This window comes from Macrobrachium nipponense, chromosome 9 (genome assembly GCF_015104395.2).
Source record: "Macrobrachium nipponense isolate FS-2020 chromosome 9, ASM1510439v2, whole genome shotgun sequence".
In the NCBI taxonomy this organism is placed as follows: domain Eukaryota; kingdom Metazoa; phylum Arthropoda; class Malacostraca; order Decapoda; family Palaemonidae; genus Macrobrachium; species Macrobrachium nipponense.
In genome coordinates, this window is record NC_061110.1 from 106,030,136 (window position 1) to 106,045,138 (window position 15,003).

Genomic DNA, 15,003 nt, shown 5'->3' on the forward strand with positions numbered 1-15,003 from the left:
ATAATAAAATTGAAAAAAAGAAGGAAGAGTTTGTAAATCATTGATTAAAAGTTTATGATATACGCCCAGTGGACCATACCAACAATTCCATTATTTTCCAAAGATATGTTTCTACGAATCTGTTCTGTTAATTATGAAAATTGCTGAAATTTAACATATACCTAGTCAGACCTAATAAAATTTAGTGACAGTGTGTTCTGGATTGTTTAATAGCGAAAAACGTTACTTTCTCTATAGAGATTAATGTGAAGGTGAGTTCTTTTGAACTCTCATAAAACAAGATATCAAAAAGTTAAGACATGTCGTAAACACCACATAACATATAGATCACTTAGCCATGTAAAGAAAGCATCAATACTGTTTATGTCAGAATTATACTTTTCTTTTCATTTCTTAGTACCATCAAAATCATTTGCTGGACTTACCCCTCATAATTAAAGTGATAAACCTCATAGTACGATTTAGTTATCACACAACAAAGAAGAAATGAACTGAACAACGATTAGAGGTAATAAAGAAAATATAGCATTGGTTTAAGGGATATATATTTACACAATTTATGAAAAAGCATGACAAAGTTAATGAGAAATAAAAGGCTTATATAGTTAGTGAGCCTAGATACAAAAAATTAAAGATATAAAACATCACATAATCATATGCACAATCTCATATAATGTAAACATACATAGATGAAATAATGATAGCTACCATAATGGAAACATAAACGAACCATGCATTTATAATACATGTTACGACTAACCATAACTGGTTAAGAAAAAAACTTACACATCTACTTAACTTAAACTAATTACGAATATGTACAACAAATTACAAACAAATATACATATTCTTACAGGCATAAAGTACATCAATTCAATATATACAGTATGTAACAGGAATCAGGTAATTTCAATGGACAAAAAGCAAACCTACTCAGTGCATGTCAACAAACTGCTCAAGTCGAGGATGCAAGATGCCCTTGTAAGAAATACCCTGACTCTTAATACACGCTGCAGCCAGGCACTGCAAAGAGGTGTGACGAACAACATTTACTAACTCAGAAACTGGCTGCCCTTGGTCAGCTCTCAAGGATGCGAACGTTTGGCCCTGACCATTCCTAGCATCTAAGTGAGCCCCTCTTGACAAGAGGGCGTCTACTATGCCTTTGGGACACTCTTCGTTCTTGGCAATTGCGTGGAGAGGTGTGTTACCTTCGTTGTCTGTGGCACTGGGATCAGAGCCAGTCTCTAGCAGAAGGTTCACGACTTCCGCTCTGGGAGTGGCAGACATAGGCAGATCCGGATCTTCAATTTCCTCAAATTCTGGGGAGCAAGCGACTTGCAAAGGAGTCGAACCTCGGGAATTCCTGAGACCCTTCTTAACTAGCGTATACATTGCTTTTTTCACTGTGTGCCGCTGGCAGTCAGGGAGGTCAGGCTGCAATCTCGTAAACGGCACCAAAAAATGCAAAACTATCATGATAAACTGGTCCACGTGAGATTTATGTTTGCTCCTTACATAATCGTCAGCATTGTTCAATGCAGAAATAATAATTTCCATCTCTTCGACTCCCTTAGAAAATACATTGATAAATCCCTCGGCATATTCCTTGGGATTATCATTCCAGTTGCGTGCACCCTCAGTGTTTGTTAGGAATCCAAATAGGTCGGCTAATGATCGGAAGTGAAACAGCCTACTCTGGTGCAGTGGATTCAACTGATTTCGTTGCGTATCGATGGCGTGAGCCCATAATTTGATGCATCGTTTTATAGCATAGCGATTTACATAAGCAATCCCTATTTTATTAATATTCTTCATTGTTTGCAAGTGACCAGGGCCTAAAATCCTTTCCATCACGAGAAGGGCCTGCAATTGAACTTCTTGGGGATCTAATTCTATACTTTCTAATTCCTCCAAGGTGTTGACTTCACTGAAGTCCTCATCTGAAGGACAAGACAAATTATCCTGGGTTTTTGGATAAATGAGGGCGCCATTGACGTACCTGGAAATATATTGCAACATTTAGGTAACTTAAATTAAAAATATATCAAAATTATTTTAGCTAACCAATAATGCCAGAGAATAATACGTAGATTAGTGCATTCACAGTATCATACAGAAAAAGCTTTCATTATCAAGCAGCACCGGTGCTGGAAAACTTACCTCTGATTGATTGCTGATTTCCAGTAATTAACTGTAGCGACTATATCTTCCGTACTGTTGAAAAGGGAAGCTCCAAGTAGCTCCAATGCATCAGCTTTCTCCTTTGCAGATACCAGGTCATTTCTACTTACTAGATATTCTACCATGTCCCTATGACCATGAGAGCTGGCCACAAGCAAAGGCGTTAATCCTGGTAAAGAGAAGACAATGAATAGAGGAATAAGTTTAATTTACTTAGTGTTCACCTGATTCCATTCAAAAAGGGAGATATATATTGTTACTTGGACTAATGGAACTACGGTGCTTGAATAGTTGAACTACTTTTCTTTTCATTTCTTGGAAATAATATTTATTAGAGCCATCAAAATCATTTGTTGCACTTGCGTTTAATTAGAAATTTAATCTATATTAGAAGAATAAGTTTTTAGGGCAGAGACATTAATCCTGGGAATAAATACGTGGAGAAGTGCAGTATGCTAGTCTTTGTTTCTTGGAATTATAATTCTGCATAAAACCTAAAGCTTCAAATTCCTGCTCGAGAACCACCATATCACATGACAGCGCTGGAATCCAGGTCGGTCAAGATCTGGATAAGAATACGTAACATCTAGGAATGTCAAGCAAGACTCACCAGAATAGTCGGCACCCATCCGAGCGTTGTGTTCCAGCAACAGTTTCATTACTTCCAGATGTCCTGCCTTTGCGCAGGCGTGGAGTGCGCTTTCGCCTTCTATGTTTTTGCTGTTCACATCAGCGCCCAAGTCCAAAAGGTACTTCACGATTTCCAAATGGCCGCCGAAGGAAGCAAGCATCAGACAAGTGACAGCGCGGTCATCAGCAGCCTCGATGTCTGGGGGAAATAGACCGATCAATGTATTACAATAAACTTATCGACCTAAAGCAAGATTTACCAACTCTGAACTAAAAACAAAAACTATATAGCAGTTTACAACAAAACCCAAGTGCATTGAAAAACTCACAGGCCCCGTGTTTCCACAAGAAGATTCTGACAATATGGAAGTACCCTAGCTCACAAGCTGCTTGCAATGGAGTGCTGTAGAAACTTGTATTGCCATTTGGATTGGCGCCTTTAGAAAGGAGATAGGCGACAACCCAGTAATGCTCTTCGAAAGCAGCGCACCATAAAGGACTAACTCCAGACAGAAGAGGCCCTCCAGTAGAAACTGCAAAGAACAACAATTCAATGGTATGTCTGAGGCTGCAAATAAACTTATTTATCAATGTCAAAGAAATCTTATGAAAAACTATTCGATTTCTCAGTCATCCTCTAGATACAGCAAGTCAGGGAAACCTGTCGTCGATGTAACATTTCAAATGACTTACCTGAGCCCAGTTCTTCGACGTCTGTGCCTCTGTATTCAACGAGGATCCTGACGCAGTTCGTGTGTCCAAGAAGAGCTGCCGTGCACAGTATCGAATCCTGTCCCTCCTTGACTCTCTCAACGCAGTACTTAACGCCCGATGGAAAAGTCTGAAAATGCACAGTACAAGATTGAGATAACCAACAAATGTAGCAACAACACAGCAATAATAATAATAATAATAATAATAATAATAATAATAATATTATCAGGAGAGGAATCTTCCAGGGAAACTCACTGTCCCCACTACTCTTCGTAGCAGCCATGATTCCCATGACAAAAGTACTACAGAAGATGGATGCCGGGTACCAACTCAAGAAAAGAGGCAACAGAATTTAACCACCTGATGTTCATGGACGACATCAAGCTGTATGGTAAGAGCATCAAGGAAATAGATACCCTAATCCAGTCTGTAAGGATTGTATCTGGGGACATCAGGATGGAGTTTGGAATAGAAAAATGCACCTTAGTTAACATACAAAAGGGCAAAGTAACAAGAACTGAAGGGATAAAGCTACCAGATGGGAGCAACTTCAAACACATAGATGAGACTAGATACAAATACCTGGGAATAATGGAAGGAGGGATATAAAACACCAAGAGATGAAGGACACGATCAGAAAAGAATATATGCAGAGACTCAAGGCGATACTCAAGTCAAAATTCTATGGCGGAAATATGATAAAAGCCATAAACACATGGGCAGTGCCAGTAATCAGATACAGCCCAGGAATAGTAGAATGGACGAAGGCAGAACTCTACAGCATAGATCAGAAAACCCGGAAACATATGACAATACACAAAGCACTACACCCAAGAGCAAATACGGTGAGACTATACATAACACGAAAGGAAGGAGGGAGAGGACTACTAAGTATAGAGGACTGCGTCAACATTGAGAACAGAGCACCTGGGGGGTAATATCTGAAAACCAGTGAAGACTAGTGGCTAAAGAGTGTATGGGAAGAAGGACTTATAAAATAGACGAAGACCCACAAATATACAGACAGGAGAATGACAAACAGAACAGAGGACTGGCACAACAAACCAATGCACGGACAATACATGAGACAGACTAAAGAACTAGCCAGCGATGACACGTGGCAATGGCTACTGAGGGGAGAGCTAAAGAAGGAAACTGAAGGAATGATAACAGCGGCACAAGATCAGGCCCAAAGAACCAGATATATTCAAAGAACGATAGACGGAAATACGAAAAATGAAACCATAAATCACATAGATAGCGAATGTCCGGCACTTGCACAAAACCAGTACAAAAAAGAGGCATGATTCAGTGGCAAAAGCCCTCCACTGGAGCCTGTGCAAGAAACATCAGCTACCTTGCAGTAATACGTGGTACGAGCACCAACCTGAAAGAGTGATAGAAAACGATCAGGCAAAAAAAAGTATCACTCATTGATGTCGCATTACCATGGGACACCAGAGTTGAAGAGAAAGAGAGGGAAAAAATGGATAGGCATCAAGATCTGAAAATAGAAATAAGAAGGATATGGGATATGCCAGTGGAAATTGTACCCATAATCATAGGAACACTAGGCACAATCCCAAGATCCCTGAAAAGGAATCTAGAAAAACTAGAGGCTGAAGTAGCTCCAGGACTCATGCAGAAGAGTGTGATCCTAGAAACGGCGCACATAGTAAGAAAAGTGATGGAATCCTAAAACTGTGATAGAGCAAAAAATAATAATTATATAATATGCTGGAAGTAAACCTTCTTTTAAACATGTTTTATTAAAAGTAATTGGTGCCTCATGTGCGTTAATTTTATAAAGATTCTTCTCTAATTCTCTAATTATTGTTTCCTCAATGTTGCTTAAACTGATGAACAACAAACCTGAAAATTTATTAATAATTTTTTAGAGTATATCCGATAGAGTTTATTGCAGGTAAAATTCTTGAAAATATAATCACCACCGGAATTTTTATTAATAAAATTCAATCGACTTTGACTATTACCTATTTGAGACATGCCGACCTTTGGCGCGTTGCACACTAGTTTAAGCAAAAATGAGAAAACAATAATTAGAAAAATACAGAGGTAGCAATGACTTTTAATAAAATAATATTAATAAAAATAATAGTAATACTACAAGAGACCCTCTTTCAGACATTTACTGTGGAATGTGATTGCTGCATCACAATCATAAATATAAAGACGACTCTATACACGATTAATGCAGCTGATGCAGCAATCACTTTCAACAACAACAACAACAACAACAACAATAATAATAATATAATAATAATAATAAACAACTAATTTCTGGAATATATCCTCTCATTGGTGGTAAATAAATCTACTCCTACATGGTCATGTTATGCACAAGTTTCTCGTGAAACAATACATGTTCATAGCCAAGCTTCTTTCGCAGATGAATGTATTTATAAAATTCGTTTCTCTTATTATTACAAAGTATTGTATGCAGATTTTAACGATTTCATTAACTTTTTATGCATATACCGACAATTATGTACACATTATTATTATTATTATTCATAAGAAATGAAACCTATTCATACGGAATCAAGACCCACAGTGCGGTCCTTTGGCTTGAAATTCAAGCTTCCAAAGAATATGGTGTTCGTTAGGAAGAAGTAAGATTAGGTAAAGGGAAACACAGACTGAAAGATACCCCATCTAGTAAAAAAGCAAAAATAAATTAATAAACAATAGATAAAAAAATGAATATAATTAGGGTAGCAATGTATTGCACCTTCGCTTGACTTTTGACCTATAAGGTTTTGATCATTGGAATAACATTTCTATCAAAAACTAGTGTCAGCGTTAAGTGTTTCCTTCCTTGTTGTATTTTTGTAGCCCTTTTATGTAATTCTGAAAATGAGCCATTTAATAAACCCAGGAGTTCACGAAAATCGTTGCGTTTCGAGAAGACTATACATAAGTTAAAATAAGAAATAATAGAAAACCTGGAACCTTTCATGAACATCTTATTTCAAAACTCAAAAACAGTAATTCCAAGGTACTCTTATGTGCTAATTTTAACCCTTGAATCAGTAAATAGATATTCTTCAACCCTTGAATCAAAAAATAATATGTTCAACCTTTGAATCAAAATATAATGATATGCTTCAACCCTTGATTCAGTAAATAAAATATACTTCAACCCTTGAATCAGTAAATAAAGATATGCTACAACCCTTGCTTCAGTAAATAAAGAAGTAGTGCTACAACCCTTGAATTCAGTAAATAAAGATATGCTTTACGATTGAATCAGTAAATAAAGATATTCATACAACCCTTGCTTCCAGTAAATAAAGATATGCTTTAACCCATGAATCTGTAAATATATGTGCTTGAACCCTTGATTCAGTAATAAAGATATATTTGGACTTTTGAAGGTCAGCAAATAAAGATAAGTCTCAACCCTTGATTCAGTAAATAAAGGTATTCGTCTCAGTTTCATTTATCTTCTAGTAAACATAAAGCCAGGGAATATGAGTTTTGTTGAAAATACGTATTCAGAACCGCCTCAGTGTTATTTAAATGCAAGGGGAAATTAGTATTAATTCGTGTTAGACTCATTATCATTTCATCATACCAGAATCTCCTTCATTATAGCATAGAGACGAAGAAGTGTCAGGTTATGCCATGAATGGGTACAGAAATTTCCACGTGTGATTAGAAATTGAGCGAAAAGCCAGGTAAAAAAAAATGTTATAAATTCAAAACAAAATTGACAATGTTGATAAAACCATAAAGATTATGACAAGTTTGCACAAAACTTACGCAGAATTACTAAAGACAAAAAAGTGCCTTTGATCACAATAACAAACAAAGAGAGCACAGCAGCAAATAAAAAGAAGGAAATTATGAGTAAAACAACGGCGCCAATTGAACAGGTTAAAACAACAAGAGATGGACACTTTTTTTTTTTTTTGTAAGATTTCCAGGTAGGAAAAACTTAGAAAAGACAAAACAGAGATTCAGAAAATCATCAGTAATATAACAGTAAATGAGAAGGGTAACCTTCAACACAAAAAATAAAAGTAGCATATGTCTCGAAGGATGAAAAATCCATGGATAGATAATCTCATTTCTGAAATATTTTTTCACTCCATTAATGTTATGGGATTGAATATGTGCACGGCGATGACGACTGTAATTTTTTTCTTGTTTTTATAGTCTTTTCAGAACGGTTGTATGCATACTTATGTATGAATATGTGTGAATATGTATATAAAAATTAGGGAACCACATATCATCTGAAAATAACGACCCAAACATTGTAAAGGATATGAAAGCCAAAGATGACAAATATAATCGCTATATCATCAAATGCACAACACAAATACGAAAGGCTATGTATGATAAAGGTGACAAGTTGTGTATATTGTACCTAACTTGTATGACTGTTACATGCCCTATCAGTGCTATAAAAGTCAGGAATTTGGTCATAGCGCAGTGGCGAAAATCACAAATCAAATGAATGTAATATCCCCACCTTAAAGTGCAAAAATTGTGTAAAGGAAGGCCATAGTGATATTAAACATAACAGATATAATGGCAATAAATATATATTGAACATGTGTCAAAGGTATAAAATGATACGGATCATGGCTTTGACTAATAATCTCCTGTACAATTTAATAGATATACAGCCAGCAGGAAGTAAAACCAACTCTATTAGAAACCCTATAAGCGATCACAACCTAAATATATGCATGCTAACGGAGACTTAGCTAAGCAATAATGTAAGTGATTATTCTAGTAAAAAACAAACGAAGTGTCGCCACGGTCTCACAAAAATGAATCAAAATTTTTCAGTACATTTGAATAAATCCGCACCAAAATGATACACGCAAACAAACACATACAAATCATAGCAGTTCGCAAACCACAAAGCACAATTAAGAGATAGTTCCTAGACTAATTCAGTTACTTCCTCGACTTGTTAACTGATAACAAAAGCACACTGATTTGTGGTGACTTCAGCTTACATTTAGATGATAACAAAGAATTGATAGAATTACTTGAAAGCCATGACCTTGTAAATGTTATGAGAAAACCGACGTCATTATTGAATCACACTATTGGCCTAGTGATACAAAACAAAAACGAGGGTACCAGTGACATACATGTAGAGTCTGATTATGTGATATCTGCAATACATAAACTAGTTACATTCAGCATATATCTGGAAAGGCTATGCACTAAAAATACTTTCACTTACAGAAAGAAACCCAACTTTAAAGCTGATGAATTTATTGTTGAGAGCATAAAGAAAATATAACAAAAAACAAGCCAGGAGTGCAGGTGTAATTTGAGGTATTCGTAAGCTGCTTTACAGTCTATAGCAAAAGTATAAATGATAAATGTCCAGAAGTGACAAGGCAAATAATAGCTAAAGAAAATGCCAAGTGGATAAACAGTGATTTACGTGAAACTAAGACAAAAATGAGAGATCTATGGAAAATATTGAAAGAATCAAGAAGTAATGAAAATTGCTCACCGAACAAAAAATCCAGGCCAGAGACCAGCATAACGACTTTATTATAAAAACCAAGACAATATATTACAACTGAGAAAATCCCCACGAAAACCTGGCCGATAACTTTAACTACTTTGAAGCATAGTTTAGACAAGGAGGTCCCTCCGGATCTCCCAGTGTTCGCCATGAGACATAGCAAATTCAGTAAGTTTGAATGACTTGAAAAAAACGATGAGAAAAGTAAAAAAAAAAAAAAAAAAAAAAAAAAAAACATGATTTAAAAGAGCCAAAAACCTTTGATCAGTTCCGGGATTTATATTTTGATATTGTCCAAATGAGTTTAGCACAGGCGGCCTTCCCAAATACTGAAAACCTCGCTTGTATAAAGCCGTCATACATAGGAAAATGTGATAAAAGAACATATACCTATCGTACTTATCAAAACGGTAGTTCACGAATAAACGTGGAAACACTTGAAAAATCTCAACATTATACTTGATGCCATATACTGCATATTGTAAAAACCTGTAACTATCACATTAGAAACATTGCATCGATTAGAAAATACTCAAATGAAGATACTCTAAAAACAGCAATTTACAACCAAATACTTTAGAGGCTTGACATCTGCAACGTTGTACACTACGGTCTCCCTAACTTCCTACTAAGAAAATTGCAAGGAGTACAAAATACTTCTTACTGTCTTTAATGAATATCGTAATCATACATGCAAGTGAAGAATATAGGCTATTTGATCCTTGAACAAATTGAAAGTCAGGCGAGAGAGCATTTGAACATTGCAGACCAAGAGTATACAACAAAATACCGCCTGAAGTGAGGATCATGCAAGAAGAAAGGAAAGTTAAAACAGAGCTAAAGACTGCTATTCTGCCGGAGCTGCGATACTGACGAGAAAAAGCTAAAAGACAATTATAACATATAAAAAGCAGCTTATTTTGAAAATGTGTAATCCATGCAGAGGTCTGTACATAAAACCAAGCAAAGTGAACAAAGTGATGACAGTTCATGACTAAAGTAATGACAAAGCAACAGGAATAAACATATATTCCATCATCTGAACTGTCAATACGAGAAAATAAGACAAATACCATACCCTAATACCATAATATTGCTATTATTTTATGGAGGGTAAAATGGGAAATATTTTATTTCTAATGAAATGTTCAGCAAAATATACATTACGACCAACTGAAATTAATGGAGAAATCTGAGTTTCAGTACCTAATCAAAATCAGCCACATATTATGAGAAACCTATCTAACAAGAACGAAGGTTTGTCTACGATAAGTAGCTTCCTATGATAGACGGACAACTTTAACAGCAAATAAAAACTGAATGGAGTGCAAGATAAAAACTAAATAAAAGGTCGATAATATATCATCAGGGATGAAGCAAAACAATCTATATTGAAAGCCAAAATTAATAAATCTAATGTTTAAAGAGTGAAAGACGCAAGAACTTAGTTGGTGTTTGGCTGGATTGTTTATGAAATTAAATATTGACTAATAAAAATGGGACGTTGACCTAAGAGATTGACCATTCAAGGAAAAATAGTTGTACATAAAAATAGATATAAATGCTTGATAAAATAATAAAGTAATAATGAGTTTGGACTAGTACAGGATTCTATAGTGGACAATGGAACTCTTTGCCGAAAAAAATTGCAGTTTTTATTGATAAAGTGGCCAGACTAGAAACGAAATCTTCTCTTTACTAAGGTAACTCGCATTATCCAAGTAAGCTCAGATGGTAACCTCTTTAACGTGGTGTCGAGTACGATATATGGGATTTGACTTACATCGCGAAAATATTTACACAAAATCAATTACACAAACAATGTCACGATTCAGAAAAGTCTTAGGAGAAAGAACATTTCAATAAGATTACCAGACTGTTCAATGATTCCCCCAAGAATTTCAAAGAGACGAGGAGAAAGCTAGAAACTGAATACTACCTGTATCATCAAAGCTATTAAAAAATATATATTTATCTTCACAAACAAGAGCATAAATACCAAAAAGTATAACTTGCTTACCTTTGTGACGCATACAAAAGAACCGTCTGTTCTGTACATCTTGGCGTATTTTATGGCAGATAGAATTTCAAGAAGCAAGTTAGAAGGGCTTTTGCACCAAGCAAGTCACGTGTCACTTAACTTCCAGGAAACTTGTAACTGAGAATTTTTACCCAGATTTGGTTCTATTTATACCAGCTGGGCATATGGAGAGGCGGGGTCAACTAGAAATGTCCTTAATCCCAGACCAATGGTGACCCGGGCCATGCCAAATCTCATTTCACTCATCCTTACAATGCTCCTTCGATAAAGGAAATAGATTCCTTTCTGGGAAAGCATCCTATTGAATGAAGATCAATGTATAATGAATGGGTCAATTAAAATTATAAGCAATAATACTAATTAAATTTGCATATTGAATATATTTTTGAGGGAAGGGTCCATGCTTCGGCAACCGCAAGTGTGTGTCTCACAAAGTGCTCTGATTGGCTGACTCAGGGAGGTGTGACCGGTGCCCACGGTATGACGCACCAATAGGACACAAGCATGTTCTTTCGCCACACCTCCGTTTACCCTTAAGATATTTATAATGTTTTATGTTTTTGTTGTAATCCTCAAGGTGGAAACCTTCAGGGTTAAAACCCTTGTCAAGATGAACGTGACTTTTTTTCTGTTACTTTTTTACCTAGATTGAAAATATGGTCTTTGTCACTTATCAGAAAGTTAGACTGCAACATGGTCTAATAGACTGTAATACTACTTAACACCTCTAGTAATCACTAGGTTACCAGTATCAAACCTTATTTTCCAATCAGAGGTTTTTAAACTTAAAACAACAGCAAATCACTGCAAGAATTGGGCCCTGAAATTCAATTAATCGCAACCTATACAAATGATTGCTTTTAAAGAGGCAAAGTGAAAGTTAGTGTATTAGTGTATGTAAAATGAATGATGCCATAATTTAGGCCAAATTATCCTTTTAAGCGAATAAAAAATACATTGTTACTTGCTGTACTCATATTAGAAACCTATGAACGTTTAACTATATATATATAGGGTTATCATTTCACAGCCAACATATAGAATTTGTCAGGATGAAAACTGGTAGATCTATACTCTGTTTTTTTTTTTTTTTTTTTCATCTGTCCATCCGCCTGTGGTGGCCGCGTATGGTAACACTGCGTCCCTGGGCTTTAAATAGTACACTATGTGTAAGTTTTAGGTAAATAAAAGGATTTCTTCGGAAATTTGCAGTTTCCTATAGTATTTGGGTTGCTTATTAAGAATCTACTGTTCTGGGGGAGGGGGGATCGCGAGAACGTTCCAAGCAGTCCGTGCGGAGATATTGCGTAGAATTACCTAAAGAATATTGCAGCGCCTCAGTGGCGTGGGTGGTTTGGTGTTTGCTTCTCACCTCGATGGTCGAGGGTTCGATTCTCGGCCATTCCATTGAGGATTGAGAGATGTGTATTTTTGGTGATAGAAGTTCACTCTCGACGTGGTTCGGAAGTCACGTAATGCCGTTGGTCCCGCTGCTGAATAACCACTGGTTCCATGCAACGTAAAAACACCATACAAACAAACAAAACAAAAACAAAAAACTAAAGAATATTGCTATAAAAACCCACAATTATAATAGCTGCACATTCAACAGAATTCCATTCCATTTCAACAGGATTCCACTTGTGTATGAAGGCACTTAACTTTACAAACCTACACATTCCTGTTCTATGATGTAGGATTATGAATTCAAGAAATGCATTAAGTAAAAGGTTGAAATATAAAAGACAACAATGCATCTTAATAAATAAACACAATATTACATTGAGAAATAGTGAGGACATAATAAATAAGAGCAATCAAAATTGACTGTAATACTAGCTCAACCAAATAGCATATGTTATTCATTTCCATACTTGAAACTTAAGAGTAAAAACCTTTAGGAAATATTATTATAGTCAAACCCTAATATGAGTTCTCCGGTGGGGCTGTTTAGGTTCTCACCACGTGTGTTTAATCTCCGCACATATGCCAAATCTATAACAACAGAGATAAAAAATTTAACATTACAGATATCAAATAGTATTTTTTTTGTCTCGTTAAGCAGAATTCTAAGTCAGTTACATAGGTTCACGATGATAAAGTTTTTTTTTATGCAATAACAAGAAAACGGAATCGGATTTTCTATCAGTATGGCATCTCATTTTGGCGCTGCTGCAGGCAATATTTCGAACAACTCCGCAACCGTTTAAATCCACGGATAAGCGTCTTAGGTCTGTCGCCAGGGAAGCACTTTCGGTGGTCACGGTATATGTCTGGAGGCATTTCTCCTTTCAACAAATATCTTGATTTCGTGATATCATAGGTTAAGACTAAATTGGTAAACAAGGGAATGTAAAATGAAGCTAACATAAAGTTGGACGAGTGAGAAAATAAGCAATCGTATACAGATAGATTCTCTCTCTCTCTCTCTCTCTCTGACAAAATATGGCTTGAATATCTCCTATTTCTATAGCATTAATGAATTACTTTTAAGTACCCAATTTTGAAAAATGATAAAGGTATATCTGCAAGTACTGTCAAAATAGTTAAGATGAACGTATGTAAAAAGAAAAAAAAAAAAAGATTTAGAAGAGAGAGGGATAGAGTAGGACGGAATAGGAAGGAGATTAAAATACCTTGCTGAAAAAAAAAACATATAATCTAACAATTATAACTTCAGGGGTTGTCTCAAAGACATTCAAATATCTCTTCATGGTGGTAAAACTATATTGGTATTTTAACCACACCACTAAGATAACACCTTAGCTCTCAAAGGGCTAACCCCAATGGTATGCTAATTATATATTGCAACTTCTTAAACATAAAAAAAAAAAAAAAAAAAAATTGAAGAAACGTAAAATGTTGAAGACTAAATTTTCAATGGTGTGCGATATTCATGAAATATCCACGAGTCAAAGAAATTTGACCAGTTTATGAATGTTATGCACAGTTTTTGGATGGATAGGAAAAGTCTGTGTAGATTTGTGTTTTACACATCAACTGCGGAGAGAGGACTATACCAACAATGATAATTATGAGAAACCCTTTTTTAAATCTCTAAATATGAGAAATAAACGGGTACTCTACACATGACTGTCATAACAGAAACTGAATCTTCCCTAAAGTTTCTACTCCCATCTGCTCTGTGCTGAAGAGTAATATATAAAATTTAAATTTTTTAATAAAATCAACCTGTGGCCCTACCAAAACACCAATAAAATAAATAAGTTGCAATACACTAGCAAAATGAATCAAAAGAATGTTTCTTGTTAACTTCTGTTTTGTTTTGCACATAATGTGCACATTGTAGATTTAAATTACATTTGTACTGAAAAGAGAGTGAGAGAGATGATCTCTATTCATGTCTATTAAAACTGACGTCAAACAGAGAGAGAGAGAGATGACGAGAGAGAGAGAGAGAGAGAGAGAGAGAGACAGAGAGAGAATGTTCCCAAAGTAAGTTCCATTCTACTACGAACATGACAACAGACCAACTAGTTCAATAACAAAATAACTTTTTCATAAGTAACGCTGCCTGTTGATACCATAAGCAATGACGAGAACTACAGAAATTTACATTATTTGGTGCATTTCAATGCATGGTCATCAAACTTATGAATCCTTGTTAGCTTTTTTTGTCTTGTTTAAATATCAAAATATTCACCTTCAAATAGTTAACAGATGAGGTTTAGTTACCTAATTCTAAATGATGTCTTCACAAATAACATTTTAAGTTACCTGGTATCTTCCTTTATACAGTGGAGTTGTTTATGCTTACCTAATGGTAACGAAATTCTAACAACTTAATAATTCAAGAGTTAAAAAAACTTTCTTGCCCCTAATTATAAATTAATGCAACAAACCATTACTGTTATGTGCAGAAAGGGATGCTGCAATTACCTTTCCATTA

The 15,003-nt window shown here is 35.4% G+C and overlaps 1 protein-coding gene across 1 annotated transcript; it reads right to left on the minus strand.

Moving 5' to 3' along the window:
- Nucleotides 1–933: 933 nt before the first annotated feature.
- On the minus strand, nucleotides 934–11,339 carry LOC135218177 (protein fem-1 homolog A-like). The gene is made up of 6 exons (XM_064254326.1): nucleotides 11,247–11,339; nucleotides 3,508–3,655; nucleotides 3,144–3,347; nucleotides 2,795–3,013; nucleotides 2,164–2,353; nucleotides 934–2,002 (listed from the first exon to the last, which is right to left on the minus strand). Exons 1-6 carry the CDS (start codon nucleotides 11,337–11,339, stop codon nucleotides 934–936), a joined length of 1,923 nt encoding a protein of 640 aa, XP_064110396.1.
- Between the last annotated feature and the right edge of the window lie 3,664 nt (nucleotides 11,340–15,003).